At 35.8% G+C, this 19,942-nt stretch overlaps 2 protein-coding genes across 9 annotated transcripts in view; one reads left to right on the top strand and one right to left on the bottom strand.

Annotated features, from left to right (window-relative positions):
• Positions 1–19,942, top strand: part of CTNNA3 (catenin alpha 3) — a 512,488-nt gene that overhangs the window by 139,825 nt on the left and 352,721 nt on the right. The gene's annotated exons all lie outside the window — the stretch shown is intronic.
• LRRTM3 (leucine rich repeat transmembrane neuronal 3) overlaps positions 7,726–19,942 on the bottom strand; it is an 88,372-nt gene continuing 76,155 nt past the window's right edge. For 2 of the 3 annotated variants that reach the window (XM_054832096.1, XM_054832095.1), the window contains one exon: positions 7,726–9,633. In XM_054832096.1, the coding sequence (XP_054688071.1) occupies positions 9,424–9,633 (210 nt within the window). In that variant the 3' untranslated portion in view covers positions 7,726–9,423. The remainder of the gene's footprint in view (positions 9,634–19,942) is intronic. The other variant, XM_054832097.1, reaches the window with a different exon arrangement.

Here is a 19,942-nt window from a genome sequence, read left to right as displayed (position 1 = left end):
TTAAACCTAATTATTTTGAGAGTTATGGCTGCAAAGTAAAAGCCCTTTTTGTCAGAAGAAAACTAAGGCATCTACCTTGAGGTGTCCAAACAGAACGAAGTATTCAAGCTGAAAAGATAACATAATTCAGATAGTATTCTCTTAATATATATAATATTACTATCCTGTCCTTCTGACATAACATAATGTCTTATTCACCTATTTTTACTGCTGTGGCAGCTGAGGTAGACACCTTGTTGAATGTAGATGTCATCGTGTTCACGCCCCTTCCCCAGAGGATTGAATCTGTTTTGGGACCAATCAGTATGAATGAGCAGCTTAATTTGTGCCTTCCCGTTTTCATTACTTCCTATTTACTTGCTTATCTTAATGTGTTAGCATAATGATCAGTTACACACTTTTTTTCAGGTCCTTCATAGTTGAATCATTTTGGTCTTCCTTTTACGTCTGCTTCTCTGTTTATTCTCCCTTCTTTCTCCATTTTACCCATCTACCCCATCTCCTGTATAGCTAGAATTATTTTTTTCCTAGTTGGTTGTATTTCCTAAAGTTTGTGGCATAGAAGAAGATGTTTTTTAGTGAAATGCTGATTCATTTTGGACAACTTTAATGGAGATACTGACTTCGTGTGAGAAATAACTGTAAGCATCTCGAGTTGTTATTGGTAGTTAGCACATTTCACCCTCATACTTAATTGCTGGTAGCTCATTCATCTCTTTAGTCAGACAGTAAACTTGCAAACCAACTCATAGTACTTCAGCTTAGTTGACCTGTTGATGCTACAATGTATATGTTAAAGATTTTCATTTTATAAAGCTTGCTTAGTTTTTTAATTATCTTCCAAGGTTACCTTTATAACTGAGAGTCTTGAAAACTGTGGTGTTAATGGAAAAATATACCACTAAAGCATAGCAGACCTCTGCTTTTGATAGGCAACATTTTGATAGTCCTCATTGCCCCATGTAATTGAATTAATTTTCATAAGAGCAATATTTGTGTGTCCTTGCATATATTATTCTTTGATTATTTATTTATTAATAATTCTGTCTTTGATATACTTTTCCACTTCCCTTGGTTTCCCTGAAGTCCTCTTAGGTGAAACAGCTCATTAGCAATAAGTTATTTTTAACATAAAAGCAGTTGATCGAGTCTCTAATGTAAAGTTATTTATTTGCCTCCCAGAGCAATTAGAGAATTGAGATTTAAATGTTTGCATATGTGAGTCTTGTCTGCTTTTTCTCTGTGGTCAGTTACTCCTTTTAGTTCATGTATATAAGGCCAGGTTTTTTTATCCCTCTTGATTTACGTTTGGATACTGTCGTATTGATTACTCAGATATACAGAAGGTATTTAATACTGGAGAAAGTGGAAATAAAATGTTTTTCATTTGGGAGGAAGGCAGAAGCCTTTTTCATTATCAGGTGGTTTGCCTGCGTGTATTCAGTCCAGACTTAAATTTAATCCTTCTTATCTCCTGTTTTATTTAGTGCCTTATTAGCCTGTACCTCCTTTTAAAAACCAGCCTTAAATACCTTCTATTCTAGCTCCATATAATTTTTGAGAATATATTTTTTTTTTGTTCCTGCAGCATGACTTAGTTGCATCTGTGATGTTTATATCCTCTTTCTTTACATCGTCTCTCAGGAGTAACATTGAATTATATCTGCATTTAAATCACTTCAAGTTTTAACTAGTAATGTGAGTGTTTTATTTCAGTAACTGTTGTGTTTTTGTAGTATTAGCAATGCCCCTGCATAAATTTCCCCCCTTCCTCCGAACTTTGTAAAAGAAAAACTTAAACAGAAAGTCTTAAGATAGGCCATTAATGCTTATTTCTGGAAGCACAAATTAATTTATTCTTTTTCTAAGAATAATTTTGTTTTTAGTAAGATACTTGCATATTACATGAAGGAATCTTAGAATATAATTTAGCAGTATAAATGATCTGAAATCAGTTCTTAATTTCAGTGGGTTTCTTAATTATTTTGGTAAAGAAAGAGTGGAACTTCAAAAATCCTGAGGCAAAATGCATGCAGGTAGGGAAGAAAAGAATGAATAAGTGCCCAAACTTGTGAATATGGTAGAAGAGACTGTCAGCCATTTACATTTGAGATGTCATTTTAGATTTAAACCATGAAATTTATCCAGCAGTGCAGGAGAGAGGCAGGTCTTTATGCCTTTTTGGGATCCAGGTATCTTCAGTGAGATTCTTTGTAGATTCGAGGAGTCATTCAAAGAAATAAAAAAATGGAAGAAAGCTTTGGGGGAAAAGTACCATAGAAATGGCTATATTTAAGCCAGACACTAGACAGAATTATGAATCGTGTCTTACAAATCTTATGAATTATAATATCTTAAAAATGAAAATAGAAATGTAATCAATAATGCTTATTCCCAATCAGGTTCACTAACTCGATTCCTATTTAAGTATATACTTTCAAAAATAATTTTTTTTCAAAAAAAGTACCGGTCATCTTCACAAGCAGTGCATCTGTCTTTCTGAAAGCTCAAATTTTGGAAAATATCTTACTTCTCTTAAAACATCATGAAACTTTCAGTCAGTAGTAACCTGTATGGCATTTTTCCAGGTGGCCATGGCAGATGTGGGTGCAGACTTGCAACACCTGCAAGTAGCGATTAGGTTAGGCATAAGGAAAGTTAATCTAATAGCAAGGATAGTTAAGTGTGGTTGCAGATTGATGTAGATACTGTGTTCCACAGAGACTGAAGGTTTTTGAAGAAGTTAAAGTAGCGTCTATCATAGTAAAGTTGATTTTGCTTTGAGATGGGAAGGATATCATGTTCACCCTTTCCAGTTCCGCTTTTAAAGTTTGTGTTGTAATCACTTGAAAGTGAATTAGGACAGTTTATACTGACATCTGTTAATCATATGTATTCAAGGCTTTAGGGTGCAAAGAGATAAAAAACCAAGCAAAAACAACCAACCAACCAAAAAAAAACCCCAACCAACCCCACCACCACCTTCTGTAGTGGTAGAATGAAAAAAAGGTCGATTTTTATTAGCATGTTATAGTGTTAGCATATTTATGACTTTATAATTGCAAGATCTAGTGATGAAGTAAAAGGCACTGGAGTCAGACAAGCTTTAGTGTGGGCTTGGTGTAAGCAGCAAACCTGTTCAGTATTTAACACTGAGGTTTTTCGCTCCAGTAACTCAACCTGAGTAGTGGTGTGTGGTTTTCTTTTTTATCTCTGCCATTCTCAATTGTGACAGTTAGAACTTGGAGAGAGAGGCAAGTTGCAGAAGGGTAAGAAGAAGAAATATGAACTGTCTAGATAATGCTAAAGCAGAAGACAAGGAAAAAAAAAATCCTCGTGAATCTTATTTGCAAATTCAGATATACTATTGGTAGCTGTATTTTTTCCTTTCCTGAAGTTGAGAATAAGACTTTTGGATTGTCAAGTTTAGACTAATTGTGTGAGTTTACCGGTTCTTTAAAGTTACCAACAGCAAGACATAAAAGGGAGGTGCATCATCATTACTAGAAAAATGAATCCGCTTCATTATTTCTTTTGAAAGAATAAATGACAACAAAATGTATTCAATATGAATAGTTCAGTTAATAGCTTTCCATGCCTCATTTATGACACACTCTTGTATAAAACTACTGAAATTATTGAAGTGCACAGTGCTGGAGGGACACATCGTTTTCTTTTAATGAGTATTCTCATCACTAGTTGATGAGTTTTTGTTCTCTAAGAAGCACGGAATTAGTATATACAAGGTCTAAATTATTTGACTTTGAAATATGTTTCATTGGTGCAATCACTTTATGATTAGATTGTAGATAGAACTACTTGCTGAATTGCATCCACCTTAGAAGTCTATTTCTAACAGAATACAAAGCTGAAGGTACTCTCTGTGAAATCTGGAAAAAACATATTCTTATATAACTGAATGTTTTTAATTCCTTTAGTGTTTATTACAATAACATCCATCCTGTTTACGTCAGTTGACCTAAAGCAATTATTAAGGCAATCATCAAACACTAAAGAAATTCCATACTAATGCAACATTAATTAATGCTCACTCGTATATTACTTTCGTTACATTTATCATGTCTATAGTGGTGACACTTTGAAGTGTCCACTATTACGAACGTATTAGAGCTTTAATGTAACAGGACTGGATGTAATGAATTCTATGTTGAAGGCTCATTTGCTCTTACACAGCAGGTGCTCCTTTGTAGTTAACCATCTAAAGAGACAGCTTTAAGAACAAGTTATTTACATGCAAAATTGATGTTGATAAAGTACAATATAAGCTCCACACCATGTGGGATTTTCACAGTTGTACACACTGCATTTCAGCTTACATAAAAATTCTTGGCAAGGTTCTAATGGCAAAATGTTAATTCCTTAGGTGTTCATTAAAATAACATTAATCATGAACTCTGATGTTCATGTTGATTTATTCTGAAAGTTTATAATTAAAAATAATCAGATTCTATAATTAGAGCAGGAAAATGGAATTTAGCCTTGTTACTTCATAATAGAACTATTAATTCACTTAAATGTTAGACCTTTTTTGAGGAATTTAATGAACATCTGCTTTTAAATATGGATCGTACAGTCAAACTTGTATATAGTAAGAGGTTCCTGTGTGTCTTTCTGTGTTGAAAAGTGTTTTGCAATACTTTGTGAGAAACAGGTTTATTTTTTGTTTACCATTGTGATGGACTTCAGAAAGCTGAAAAAATATTCTGCTTTCTGGTGAGCTGAATCTTGATTTTAAGACACCCTCCACCCCCAAGGGAAATCTGATAATCGAATCTACAGGGTTTCAGATAATGTCTGTACTTTAGATGACTGGATGGATGTTATTCAAGCTACCTGGAAATCGACAGTCCGTCATTATTAATTACGTAATAATCATGTTTCTGTGTCAAAAATGGAAGTGAAAAGTGGTGTTATTATTACCCTACTCTATCAGAGTAGTAATAATAAGAGGCAGCTCTTCTTTGTCAATGTACATTTCCTTTCTGCAGGACTTGTGAATGTTACAAATTTATATGGCTTCAAAGAAGCCAGGTACGTATTCAGAGAGGGGCTATTAAGACACTACATTTGGCTGAGGAAGTCCCCAACCTACAGACTGTGCTGTGTGCTTGCCCCATTCTTTAGTAGTTCTTCGGGTTTCGTCTTTCAGTTGCTCTTCGAGACAGGTTATCAAGCCTAGATGTACCTTTGATCTGACCAAGTAAAACAATTATATTCATTTACAGATATTTGCGCCTTTACTGGTAAGATTTGCCTTCAGGAAGCCCAGGCCCCTGAGACCCATGCAGAAGTCTGGAGCAAAAAGATCTTTCCCTCCAGAGAGGAGGAACAGGAGTTGAACCGTTCTTTCTCACCTGTTGGACAGACTATTTCTGCTAGACCAGTTGGGAGCTAAATACAGCTGCTTGTATTTGACACTATACATGGTCATGTGATTTGTTTACATTAAGTATCTTTGAGTACCTACATTGGTAATAAAGCAATTTCCAGAATTTATTACAGTTCTGTTGCTACTGGAATTCTGGCTTTATTTTTCTAGTCAGTGGTGTTTGTTTGGGTTTTGGGGTTTTTTGGGGGGGTTTATTTGTTTGGGTTTTTACCATTCATGTTATAGTTTTTGCACAATTGCAGTTCTCTTGTCCAGTCCTTGGATTTGACATTACAGTAAGAGATAAAAAAGCCTTGAGAGAGAAGGGGAGAAATCAAGTGGCTTTTAGTAAAGAAGCAAGCTAGTACACAACTTCTGAGGCTAGTATGTTTTCTGTTTGTGCGTCGCCAAAAGTAGTCTGATATTTCTGATGTATATCTGTAATCTGTGTATACTTTTTTTGTTGTTAGTGGTAGCTCTCAGACCCCTTGTGAATAGTTTATACAATGCCTTATACTGCAAATTTTGATCACTTTTTAATTGAAACAGTCATTTGCTTTCTTGTATAGATGTTATTTTGGTGTTTGTTATTTTTATATACTGTCTTGAGACAAATGCAATAATTTGTCAGATTAATCATTAATCTTCCTATATACCTTCTTTTTTTAGATAATATCTCCATTCAGATACTTGTGCTCAATTTCCTAGTGGGTGTCTCAGCCCTGTAAATTGCTGTAGAAGCATGATCCACTGGTGGATGGTGTGGATTGTTGCTTGTAGCTAGATTTATTTTTTAAATTGTCTGGGGTTTTTTATTGATAGAGGTTGTACTCTATCAGTTTGTATTTTGCAAGCATAATGAATTTGCCCATTTTTTTCTTGATAAAATGATCTACCAGCGTATGGTGGTGTCACTTAACTGTAAGACTGAGATTGATGCTGTTGGCTACCTCTATTTCTGGTTTAGGGATCTTATTGCAAAGGGAAATGATATATGAAAGTGACCCTCTATAAATAAATATTTGAACTCAGAGGCTCAGCCTACTTTCTTCATGCTAACTTGTAGCTTAGAAGACTGGGGCTTTATTAACTGATACTTTTTTGTTTTGTCCCCATAACTAGAGCATTTACTATTTCTGTGCACTCCGAGTCAGTATATGGCTGGCAATCGTCTGTTGGAAAGCAGGCCTACACACAGTAGCATAAGACCTTAGTAGTGAGTCCTCGTTTGGGTTACCTTAACCTAGATTTTTTTCATGGTATGGATTTTTAATGGAAGGTAGCTACCTGCCCTCTAGTTTTCTTGAAGACATCCATCTTGTTGAGAAAAGCAGATTTCATGTTGATGTAGTCCATTAAAAAAATGGCATCCAATTATATATGTATGGAAACATATTTTTTAACACTCTAGATTTGGGGTGGGTATGTATTCCACTCCTGCTTTGGGCCCTGGGATGTTGTATCTGTCTTTCAGAGCACTGGAGTGGCCCAGTGGGGTTACAGCGAGCCTGGCACTAGTGCCCAGGAACCTGCTTGTGGTAGTGTACCTGGGAGGTGCAGGATCGCCGCTACTTCTGTGGGCGTGCTGTTCTGCCATTTGTCTATTCATACATTGGTCTGAAACTACTGGTCTTTCAAGAGAGGTCCAAGACAAAGCAGAGTCATTAATGTATGCTTCATTAATGAGGAAAAGAAAGAAAAGGAGAAATGTTGCATGTATGTGAATATATACCTAGTTGTGCTTGTTTAACCAGATAAGTCAAAAAGTTTTTGTGTCGCTTAGGATATGAAAATATTTTATCATGTTCCTTAGCCTAAGTTCATTAGAGTGTCTAGCATTGAAAATATTCATATCGTACAGTTCTCCATAAATCAGAAGTACGTGGAGTCTTTGAACATTGTGCATTTTGAGTAACTGCATCAGTGCCAGGACCATGTTCATGCACCATAAATATTTGAGGGCAGTGGGTCAAGGTAAAGAATAGGAAGGACAGAGTAAGGATAACTGAAATAATCTTTTGGGAAGATGGTATCTGATCTTATAACAGCCCAGGCCTTCTGTTATAACCAGAATGCCTAAACATTAAACCTTAAAAACAACTTTAAAATGAAGCAGTTAACTTCTTCCTGCAGTACAAAAGTCACTCGACTCCAGAATGACACCTGCATTTTTGATTTCATTTTATAATTACCAAATTGTATTTTCAAAGTGTGCATAGTAAAATTCCGGCACTGTAGAAGATGACCAGAAATTCAAGAACCCATGTAGTAAAGAAATAAGAAACTGAAGAGTGGAGGTTTAAGATGAGTCTTAAAAAGACAAGTGATGTTTTGAATAGCAAATAATTTATGCAAAACATGTTACAAAATCTAAGATGCTAAATAAATAACCAATACAATGTATTCTGTTTTGACACTTTGTTTCCACTTAAAAGATAGTGAATGCAGATTCATTTGTTAACAATATTTTGAAGTTATTTTTCATTATATTTGCTTTATATTTTGTACAAACAGTTGAACTGTAATTTTAAACTTCAGTCTTCTGCTTTGAAGCTACACGAAAATATGGTGGGATAAACATTCAGAAAAATAGATTTGTGGTTATATAATTTCTCTTTATTATAAAAAGTTGCTTCAACATATGAAACTTTTCTTTCTCCTATATTTTGGAAGGCTCGTGTTCCCTTTTATATTTCACCGAGTCGGCATGATATAATGTGTTTCTAATTTCTGTAATCTTTTATGATTACAACATGAGGGTAGTATCATAAAAGTTATTCTCATACAGTATTGAGAAGTCTTGAAGATTTAAAACCAAAGAATGGGATATAAGAATGCTTCAATCCAGATATTAAATGGTAGACAAATAAGCAATGTAGTAATTGTTAAAGACTTAACGTTACTTTTTTTTATTTAAAGGTTTTGGGGTTTTTTTCTTAGCTTGATGTATCATAATGTTAAAGGACTATTAACCTTTACCATTTGGTCCGAATGACTATATTTTTCAGCAAAGGTAGAGGTTTCTTACTTTTGAGTAACATTTTACATTCTAGGAGTAGTATAACTCTAAGGGCTTGTTTCTGTTGTCACTTCTGTCAGCAGCTGTCTTTGACAGAAGTAGGTTTTGGGCCCATTTGTCTTTACGTAGAAATACGAGTGCCTGATTTGGCAGACTATACTTTCACAGCAGATTTTTGTAAAGACAGCTGCCTATAGAAATCTCCTGTCCATATTGTCTTGCAGAACAGTGAAACTTTACAAAACATCATCAGCGCTGGCTAACAGTTGCGTACATAAACTCTGTTGGTAAAATATATCTGTTTATCATTACATTTTTCTGATTTAGAAATCAGTTGGTATTTCAAGGCAACAGGTAAGTTGGAAATTGTTAATTTTTTTAATTTATTTTCATTTATAAGAAAACTTGGCTGTGTATTTCAAGAATTTCTTGGAAGTCTGAATAGTTAAACCCTCCTTTTGGTTAATGCCTTACTCCTGGAACCAGTAGATAAAATTCTACACATTAAACACGGTAAAAACGGTGCATATTCTGCAAAGGACAGAATTTTAGATTAAAGTTTTCTGGGCACAAAAGCAGTAACAAAATGATCCCTACAAAACAGAGTAACTTAATAACACAAGAAATAACTTTTGTTAATTTGAAATTTTAGAAACTGAAACTTGTAAAGATGTAATTAAATTATGGTACTGTACATACCAGCTGTTCTTGGTAATTGAAACTTTACAATATGAAAAATACATTACATCTGTACAGTTTATACAGGTAGGTAGGATGAGTTTTGAAAAAGACTCACTTTAAGGGTCATACTCTGAAGTCAAAAAAATACTGCACAGCTTAACTAATTACAAATTGTAGACTTGAAACAATTAATCGTTGTGATTCTTTTTTAATTTGCACAGGGATCCTAGAATCCATAATATTATGTCTTCTCGCTTCTGTCCATAATGTTACATAGGATTTGGTTGCAGCCTCTGCTACAGGAAATAAACGGACAACAAAAAACCCCCAAGAGTTAAGCCAGCTGCTGACTGTGTTCCTTGATGCGTGCTGTGGTTGTTATTGTGCTCAGATCCAGATCAGTTTCTAGGTGTGTTTCCACTGTTTCTTCCTGGTTGTTCGAGTCATAGGGCTTGTGAGCAAGCAGTTCATGATGTACTCCACAGTAACTTATGGTGGGCTGATCATAGGCAAGAAATGTTGACACATTCATAGACAATGGTATCTAGGAGAAAAACAAAGATGAAAACCAGCCAGTTACTAAAAGACATAATGACATTGTACTTGCCTGAATTTGATGATGAAGAAACAGGCTAAGAACATTGGCTAAAGCCAAATATAATGCTGCATGTAAAATATCTCTTCCTTTTGTCTGTCCTCCTACTCCCTCCACCCCACCCAAACTCTGGTCTTTACTTGGGTGTTTTAAGCCTAACCAGTACCGCTTTTTATCTTGTGGCCCAGGGCTAGGTGTGTGCTTGTATGTATTTGTGAGGATTAAGATGTGATTAAAGTCAAATTATCTTTAGAATGTGATTAGCCTCTGCTAAAATCAGTCAGAGAGGAGGAAGAGGAGTGACTCAGTTGGGGATATATGAAACATTTCAAATGAAATTTTGCGTTTAATAAGAGTGGTTAGTGGATCTTGCTTGAATATATCAGTGAGTGCAATACCTGTGGTCTGCTGGGAAATACAGATGACACCTTTCCTATTATTTATAGCATAAGCATCGATTTGAATCTAGCAGCTTTCAGTAACTGTAGGACCATGGTGGGTGATGGCTTCATGCACTGTTATGCTATGGTAGCTGTGAAAGCGTCACTCTTGCAGGTTTAATTCAAATACTTTAGGCTGAAAAGTTATTAAATTTTTTTTGCTGTTTTCTTGGGGATTTTAAACACACTTCAGCATAGAATTATTTACAACACACTGTAGAATCAGAGAATTAATACATATTTTGAATTGTAGGTATATGTACTATTATTTTTATATATATGAAGAGAATTGAAGGATGAAAAAGATGACTATATTGTAATGGCTGTGAGAGTCATGCGTTAAAGTATTTAAAAATCAGATTTCCAGTTTGTAAAACTAAAGAGAACAACTTTTATTTGTGACTTTCATTGTTCTCTTGCTGTTATTTTGAAGACTGATTGAAATGTAATAAAACTAAATATGAAGACAAGCAATACTTAAAAGCATTTTAATTTGAAATATGAAATAATACAAACCAAAGCTGTTTCTCATTAACACAACTGGTTGATGTATTTGGATGTCCCACCTGTACCTCTACATGCTCATGACAGCGTGTTGGAAGCTCCATTATAAACACTGCTCATATGCTATGCAAAACACGGAGATGGACTAAAAAATATAAGGAAATGGATGGCTTTTCCACTTATGTGTGAGAGATTGATAGCTCATGAAGAGCTAAATAACATTTGACCTAGAAGATGGACGTTATGTAGCATATTATGTGCTTGTACTGTCTCAGAAGAATATCAGTTAAACCAGTGACAAAACTGTATCTTCATAGGATAGAACTGGAAAACCAGTGGAATGTATCTTTTTCTGTCCTGACTCTTGTATTTGAAAGATTTAAGGGTAAAAACACCATACTGTATCATTGGTGTCTGGTGATCTGTATCTTTTCACTCACAAAAATTCATGAGCTCTCTGCATTTCATCTAGCCACCTTGAGTGGTTTTTATCCTTCCTACCCCCCCACAATGATGAAACACTAGATGAACACCTCAAGCTTTCTTAAAATAATGAAAATACTTTACCTGAGGAAGAACTCTTGCATTTTTAAATAAATGCAATTAGAAGAAATACTCCACATTTTTCCCCCTTCATAAAAGCTAACAGTATCTTTTCTTAAACTATTGAACTTTTACAGCTCAAAATGCATTTCCTAGCCTAATTTCATGAATGTGGCACAATATGGGATGGTGTCACTGTGGGCATGGATTACTTTTGGAGGCTATGATGCAATGAATGTGTACTGTCTCCTACAGCTTTGCTCTCATGATAGAGGAAAGTCTACAGCGCTACGCTTTGTCCTCATCATTACTGTGATCACATCCAGAACCCTGGTCCCTAAGCGATCTTCTCAAGTAGCAATTTCAGTACAACCAACACAATTCTTATGCCCTACTGTTAACAGGACTGATCCTCTCTCTCCCAGGTTGATTGTGCCTTCAGTTCCTGTGGTACTGCAGGGTAAAAACAACTCTGGTCTTCCTTGTACCTAACTAAAGACAGCTGTAAATTCTGGAGATGGGATGTAAGCAAAGCCACTTCCATCTCTGCTCGTATTCTGTTAACCAGATGTATGTGCCTGAGAGATGTACAGAATTTTTTACTGAATTAACCACCTTAGTAAACAGTGAGGCTAGAGGGAGTGAGATATCCCAAAGAGTGTGCAAAAGTAAAAGTGACATAAAGGTTCTGGCTGTACAGGGAATCATGTAGATGTGCTGGTACTCATCTCTGCCCACACAGGTAATTTAGTCATATTTGCATTACTCTTTTTTTACAGGAGCAAAAGGTGGTGAATGGCCTTGCATCACTAATTCCTGTCCACACTTCCATGGAAACCAAACAAACTGTTATACAATCTGGCTTCAAATGTGCTGTTGCCTGCATTTTGGTTGGAATAGTCAATGAAGAGATATTTAGTGCCGCGTCTATCAAAATAGAAGATATGGGTTGACATGCTTCATAAAAATTAAAATCTGTCTCTGTGTGTTTGCGATAAGAGCTGAGGCTTGCATACATTTTTGAAAATATTATTTTGTATGTATGTTGGATTTGAAAAAGTGTGTGTGTTATGATCTTAATGCCTGGTCATATTCTCAGTAGCCTTTTTTCATGGTTTTTTTATGTCATGTATCTAAACTGTTGACATTTGATCATACTCTGTTTTCAGTAACATCAGAATAGAAAGAAAGCAGAAGAGAGGAAAGGAACATATTGACTGGTACAGACCTATAGTCAGAAATAAGCTGATTATGATTATGAGCTTGTTCTGATTTTCTGATGCTGACATGAGGCTTTACATAATTGGAAGTTGGTCAGCAGTATAAGGTGGGCTAAGCAAACTACATGTGCAATTACCATGAAATGTAGACAACTGCATACATGCATTTTTTCATGCATGCACGTACAGGCCTGAGTTGGAAGCCACACAGGAGGAGATCTAAGGCCTAGCTGAGATTAGAGAAACAGAACAACTTTGGGATTTTCCTTAGTCTGGTGAACTTTCCATTCTGAACAAAATTAGCTTTTGTGGTTCTCCATTGCTGTTTTCTGAAGTGATGTATGAAATTGTGTTGGCAATTACACCTTATTCTGGGCAAATATGAATCAGGAATGATGGCACACTTCAGAAGAATCTGCACTGTTTCTCTTGTAACCGGGTCATTCCTGTAGAATGCAAAATCTGCACCTTTTGGAAAATTCAGGCCTGTTACAAAATCTCCCAGATAGTTTCTTCTGACCTACTCTTTTTCTCTTGTTGCATCTTTCCCCCCCCCCCCCCCTTAAGTGTGTCCCCTTCTGTGTCTATTTCCTAGAATGGTTAGGATCTGACCCCCTGCCATGTTTCTTTTTAGTGTAAGTATTTGGGGAAGAAGAGTTCTTGGTCACTCCAGTCCCTACCACAGCTCATTTGTAACCATCAGGTGAAGCTGCTGCCAGCTGCTGCTTTATTTCTGTCTGGGTGTGCTGGATCACTTTGGGCTTCTCAGGTTAAAGTCCTGGAACAGAGATGTCAACCCTCATGGCATGGTAATTAAACAAGGAACATCCCGGTTTATATTTCCTCCATTGCATTTTTCCTTCCTGTTTTTCTTCTGATAGTGGTACGTGTCTCAGTAAAAGTTCTATCTCAATAAACCTCCTGTTCTTTGAACTTTATTTAATATTCAAATAAGTAATACCACAGCATTTGTAAGGATAGCTCTCATCTCTTGGACAACAATTCTGGAGTAAAAAAACCACTGCATTGTTTAATTACTAATGATGTGTGAACTTCATATTGTTTGGAGTTCAGGTTCAGATGAGCACCTTAAAAGCCTCAGTTTATCTCAGATTTACAGTTCAGAAGCCTTAAAATTGCAATTACTATTCAAGGAAGCATCTGTCCTGCAAGCTGAATTTTATTGCATACTATTAAATTTCTGTACGGTGTGTGTGGGGAGGAAAGTTCCAGCAACCCTGTATCTTTTCAGTAAGGAAGTCTAAAACTCCAGACTTGTTTTACATAGAAAATGTAGCTGAAGGGTTGCATTTACAAAACTATATAGCAAACCAGAATTTAAAAAAAAAAATTGTTCCATCCTGACAAGAATTTAATCCAGTGTTTGGGATGTTTATGTTTTTGCATTTCTGTTTTGATCCTCACTGGCAGTTGAAAAGCTACCATAGATTAAAAAGAAAGTTTGGGGGTTTGTTTTGTTTTGTTTTTTTTAAAAAAAAGGAGACTGAGAATTTGGTTCTGGCTTCTCTCTAGCAATTACAGAGATCTGCAGGAAATAGGCTATTTTGTCCAGACTGCAGAATATATTCACTACTAAACAGATGTGAACTGGTTGGGGAGGGGAATGCTTCTAGCTACAGGTAAATATCTTGGCAGTCAGCAAAGCTGAGAAAGGTTCTAGCAAAGGCATACAGCATTTATTAAGCTTCTGGTGTTGTGGCTGTGTTCTTAACTGATTGCTTGACCTTGGCTTTGCTTTCATAAAAAACAGAATTGCATTTTTTTTTTTTAATTTATTGTATTTAGAATTAGAACCAGTATTTTCAGCCTAAGGATTTTGGCATTTTGTAAAATTTAATGGACATGGGGTGTTCAGACTTCCTGGGGGGATTTCAAGACTCAGCCACAGAATCCTGGAAATGAAAGCTTGGAAACTAAAGGCATAAGATCATAGCCACAGATCTGAAGTGGCTTAAGAATGTGGGCATGGGAAGATATGATAGGGCAAAGGAATATTATCCATGGAGATGGTAGAGATAAGCAGCTGAAAAACAGAAGATCATGCACAGGAAGGATGAAAATAAGTAAACCAGGTTGTACACTGAAATAGTAGAATGAAGTGAGCTGAAGGATGGAAGCAGTAGAAGTGATGGAGTTGTAATATATCATTCTGAAAATGTACAGAATATAGGAATATCATTACAACATAGGCATGGGAATATAATACATCAGCATATGGTCATCATATGAGAATTAAATCTATTTCAGTGGAATTTTGCTATTGGCTTGGTAAAAAAAGAGGAACAAGCCCTTGTAGTATATACCAGGAAACCATAAAGGTTTTATTGGCATGAATCAAAATTAAATGCTTTATTCATGCCCACTGTGAAGAATCGTGTTATTTCAAATGAACCTCAAAACAAACCTGATACTTTACCATCCATTAGTTTGTCTTTGTGATGTATTTGCCATATTCCTTAAATTAATTGGAGGTTAAATTTTGAATAGTACTATTTTTGAATTCTATGCATGTAAAACAGAAAAAGGCTTTGAAGGAATAAAATACTTTGGGTTTATTAGATAGAGAATGCATTAGAATAAATTATAATTAATATATTTAAGAAATTTTATTTAAATTGGCTCTTTCATGAATCTTAACAACCTGATTTCAGACTTTGACTTACAAGTGAAGGCAGTTTCTGTCTTCATTTGGGAACCCCCTAAATTCCTGGTTTCTCTCCTGTTTCCTATACCTGTGAACCTCACTATTGAATGGTATTCTCAGCAAAGCATTACTGAACCCATTTTATTCATACTTATTAGCCAATATTTCCGGGATATCTTTGATTCTTTTCTAAATACCCCAGTTTCCATAAGCTTTCTTATTTGCAAATCACTTGTTGAATTGTGCTTTGGTTTTGCTACCTCTGTTTTCTCAGCCCCCTCTCAACTTCCCAACTTGCCAACTCCAAACTTCATTATGCCGTTCTCTTTAGCACAGACACATCTACCTATTTTCCTCTGTCCTATTTTCCCATCTTTCTCATCTGCATGTTTCTTATCTTGTCCCCTGCTTTCCCCTTCCATTTCTCTAAGTCTTTGCTTCACCTAATGCCTGGTGATTTCTTCTACATCTGCCTTTTGCTCTCCAGTGACTCCATCCCTCTGTCAACCCACTCGTTCTGTCCTCTGGCCTACCCTAAGCTCATTCCACTGAAGTGCAGATTATCCTGCCCTTTCTGAGAGCTGTCTGTTGTAGCCAGAACTACCTTGTGTAAATGGAGGCTATAGGCACAGTTTCTCAGTTTTTCCTGTCTGTCTCTTTTCCATGCAGTCCTCTGTAGGTGCCCGTTGTTTTCATATGTGCCATTGCAGGATGTTGTAATGCCTATTCCAGATTGTACCACAGACCTTTCAGAACATTTTACCCTGTTTTCTATCGCCTGTTTTTCTCTCAGGAGGAACTGATTTTCCCCAAATGCTTTTCCATTGCTCTCTAACACTATTATTTCCCGAAGAGGGCTAGATTAACTTGGTTATTTCTTTTTCTTCTGTTGCTGTAAGATGCAGAGAAAATGCTATGTAAGAGTGTAATCCAAAAAGTCTTGGATGGGATGAGAACAACTTGTGACTTGATTAGCTTTAATTGCTCGCTTGGATTTGAAAGCACTATGTATTACATTTTATTTTAGTTAGACATTCATATAAGCTATTGATGTTAAAAATGAACTACTTCTTGTGCCGAATGGAGAAAACCAGTTGAATATACACCCTAGGCACAGTGTTGTAGCCTTACAGATAAATCTGCTCCTTAGTGGTTCCTGTTTTCTTCCAATAACCTAGGTAGGTCTTGGAATATTTGAAGTTGCGGGGTTCTGGTTTATTGATAAAGTTGCACAAGAATTACCCGAACACTCATTCAGACTTTCAAACTGGCTTCTCCTTGAAGCTAAGTCCCTGACCCTTATTTTCTCTCTTAAATAGCATGTCCAATGGCTTTCTGTGAAAGCCCTAGAGCTGTCTGGGAGGTATGGTTATGAAAAGAAAGACCTATCTGATTATGATCTCATCCTGTTTCTTTCATTGTCTGCTTCTTCAAGCATGTGTTTACTTAAAAGTGCTGTGCCGTGAAACAAGGGAGATAATTAAACTCGAGCTTCTGTTAAAGGAATAGATAAACCTGTTGTAGTTAATTTATTGGGTAATCCATAGCTATGGATTTACAGTTCAAATCCTCCTAGCTCCTCTACCAAAGTGTAACTCAGCCATGGGGCTAAGGGTACTGGAAGTTACTTTTTGTTGGTGGTGGTATTTGCAATATGCTGTTAGGAGGCCTTACTGTAAGCCAATGAATACCTCGGAATAAATTCTGGTACCTTTAAAGTGCTGAAAATGGATGGCTGCAAAAATTGCTAGTGACTTTTAAAGTTCTTAGTTTTCCTTTAATCTTCTAAATTCTTAGGTGGTTGTTCTTTAAAACTTGTGTCTGCATATTTCAACCTTTCAAAATCTAAATTCTAAAGGCCTGGGAAAGGGCAATATGTTGTTAGATCAGCTGGTGAGAACTTTGGCATGAAATGTCACAAGGTGTTGGTATTAACTCACCCAGCTTTACTGGTGAATGGCAGGGAGGAGTTGTGCAAGTGAAGGAATGCAAAGGGAAGGATGTTTTCAAGCTTTTTCTGCTTCTCTCAAAACTAATTTCTATTCAATTCAGGCTGTAATTAAAAACCTACCAAAAGTGTAAACAGTTTTCATTGAATAGTGAAATTTTTCTTCATGCAAATGTTAAGTTAATGCCCTCTTGGTGAGGGAGAATTGTGGTTTCTATGTGAAGGGCACATCTGTCCAGATGTTGTATACGATTTGAACATGAAAATTGCTGTTGCTCAAAACCATTTGTTTTTCTTCTGCTATGATTTTCCTACTTTGCAGTAAATCTGGGCAATAAAGTACATTAGTGATAGGTTTCATGTGCTCTGCTTGGGTTCGGTAATTTTTCTATTCCAACGTATTTGTCTCTGTTTACCTAAATTGGGGTCCGACATTGTAAGGAATAATGCAACCGAAACTAAACATGTATTACTATGATCTGTTTTGTACCCAGTCTTCACTGTCATGTTAGACTAAATGTGTGTCATAACTGTACATTCTTATCAGAGAGAGACAAGAGTGAGGAAGCAAAGGACAGATGAGAGGTCTGCATCACATCTGTATTTTAAGCTTTTTAAACCATCTGTTCAGTCATACTGAATGTGAGGACCAGTTGTCTCCATGGCAATATAAGAAACATATTATTTCAAAGCTCCTATTGAAGTAGCTGCTGCTTCTAGACTTCACTTGTTCTAGTAACTGAATGCCCCTGTGTTTATATTGATACCAAAAAAGAAAAAGCTTTAGTAAGTGCATGATTAGAATTACAGTCCATCGGTAATAGTATTCTTATCCGTTCAATGTTTAACACGAATTTTAAGTAATTTATGATGCAGCATATTCACTGGGAGAAGAGGGTGGTGTTAGAAAGTAAAAATCACCTTTAAAAACAAACGCCAGTACTTTTGAGCCTTTATGTTGAATGTTGGACATGTAAACAGTAAGCTGGTTTTTTTTCTGAGGGATGGGAGAGAGTACAGAGAGCATTCAGCCACTGTTGGGTTCCATGAGAAAACCATGCAATTTTTTTGTTTAGTTATGTCAATGTAGATTTGGTATCTTAATTTTAAAGTAGAAGGAATTGGCAAAATTTTTTCAGCAAGTTGAATATACTAGTTTTGACAATGGCCTTTACCATTTTTTGAGATGCCAAAGTGAACAGCTGCTAACACTGCTACAGAGTATGACCCTTTTTATTTTTTAGTAGTAGAAGATAAGGAAGAGGAGAGAGCAGGACTAAAAAGGTTTTATTTTTCATTCTGGTTCACTCTAACTGGGGTTCAGACTAAGAAATAGTGAGCTGTGATTTCCTCGTTGGTGGGCATTTTGTCTTGCATGTTGTTAGTTTTCTCAAAGTTTGAAGAGGATGACATTTGCTCAACGTCTTTTCTTACTGCAAAGAATGTGACGTTTGTGGGATGAGAACAACTTGTGACTTGATTAGCTTTAATTGCTCACTTGGATTTGAAAGCACTGTGTATTACATTTTATTTTAGTTAGACATTCATATGAGCTATTGATGTTAAAAATGAACAAATTATAGATACTATTCTACCTGACAAGGTAAATATGTGCCCTGCCTTTTTGAGTTTTTTTATTTTTGAGTTTTATTTATTTGTGTGGGGGGGTTCTTTAGGTTTTCATCTTTTTTTGTTAGTTTTGTGGGAGTTTTTTTGTGGGGTGTTTTTTGGTTTTGGGGTTGGGTTTTTTTTTATTTTAACAGCCTGCAGGTTTGGATTTTTTTTTTTCCAAGTTCTAATGTCGTACATTGAATTAGGGAAGTAGGTATGAAAGTGTGTGATTGTGAATAGAAATTTATCCTTTTGGTTGATGCATTGTTTGAAATATATATTTCTAAAAATGTTATCACAATTAGATCAGTATCTCTTGAACACTAACCTTTTTAGGTTTCTCATTTGTTTTTCATTTGTGTACAAAACTTGGTGTTTATTGATAGGCTCTGAAGGCATAATTGCTGAAGTATTTTAAAAAAGACAGCTCTGAACTTTTTGGGACTAAAAAGTAAATCAACACAGATAAAGCTTTTACTTTATATGTTGGATAAATGATGGATTCAGTTCAAAGTATTAGATAGCAAGTATTTGTTACACATAGAAGCAGCTAGCTGGTTTTGTCTTAGTAAAGTTTGTGGCAGTTTGCCATCATACTGTATCTTAGTTATAATTCATTATTTAGCAAGCAATAGATAATCTTAAAATATGAAGAGTTTGTATGAATAGAAAGAACATGAAAAAAGACACCTTTGAAAAGTAAATAATGTATTTGTAGAGATGTCTCAAAGAGAATGTTTGTAAGCCACACATAAGTTGGTAGATGTGTATATATTATACGCATACACTTGTAAGTCTTGTGGACAAGCCCTAAAAGAGGTCAGTGCGGCTCCTTCCTTTCTTCCCTGAAGGCTGTAGAATACTAAAAAGGAAACTAGACTTTATTGGTATATGTAAGAGGAGAGGGAGCTGAATAAAAGAACCAATGAGATTATTTTGATTTGTGTTATAGATTTGTTTCATATTTAGAGGACGTCTGTCTCCCTTAAAAACCAATGCCATTGTATCATAAAGTTGATGAAACAACGTATTAAAGTTTAGAAAAACTTGTCCAAGTCAGGCTTAGTTAGAGTGCCTTGTTTAGTTAAATACCCTAGGGCCTGGTCATGTGGGATGTCTTGCAGAAACTGAAGGGAGGACTTTCAGGTTAGGATTGCTCTGTGGAGAGTAAGGTCTGTGCGTCCTCTTAGAGAGTAAGGTCCTCTTAATGAGCAAAAATCATTGAAGAGTGGCTATATCAAATATCTAATCAGTTACAGCACAGACTGCAGCTATTTTTACAGATTTTCATTAAGCGTGATTGTTTTGGTTGCTAGTTGAACTTTTT

This window comes from Grus americana, chromosome 7 (genome assembly GCF_028858705.1).
Source record: "Grus americana isolate bGruAme1 chromosome 7, bGruAme1.mat, whole genome shotgun sequence".
NCBI lineage: Eukaryota > Metazoa > Chordata > Aves > Gruiformes > Gruidae > Grus > Grus americana.
This window is presented reverse-complemented; position numbering and strand designations above follow the sequence as displayed.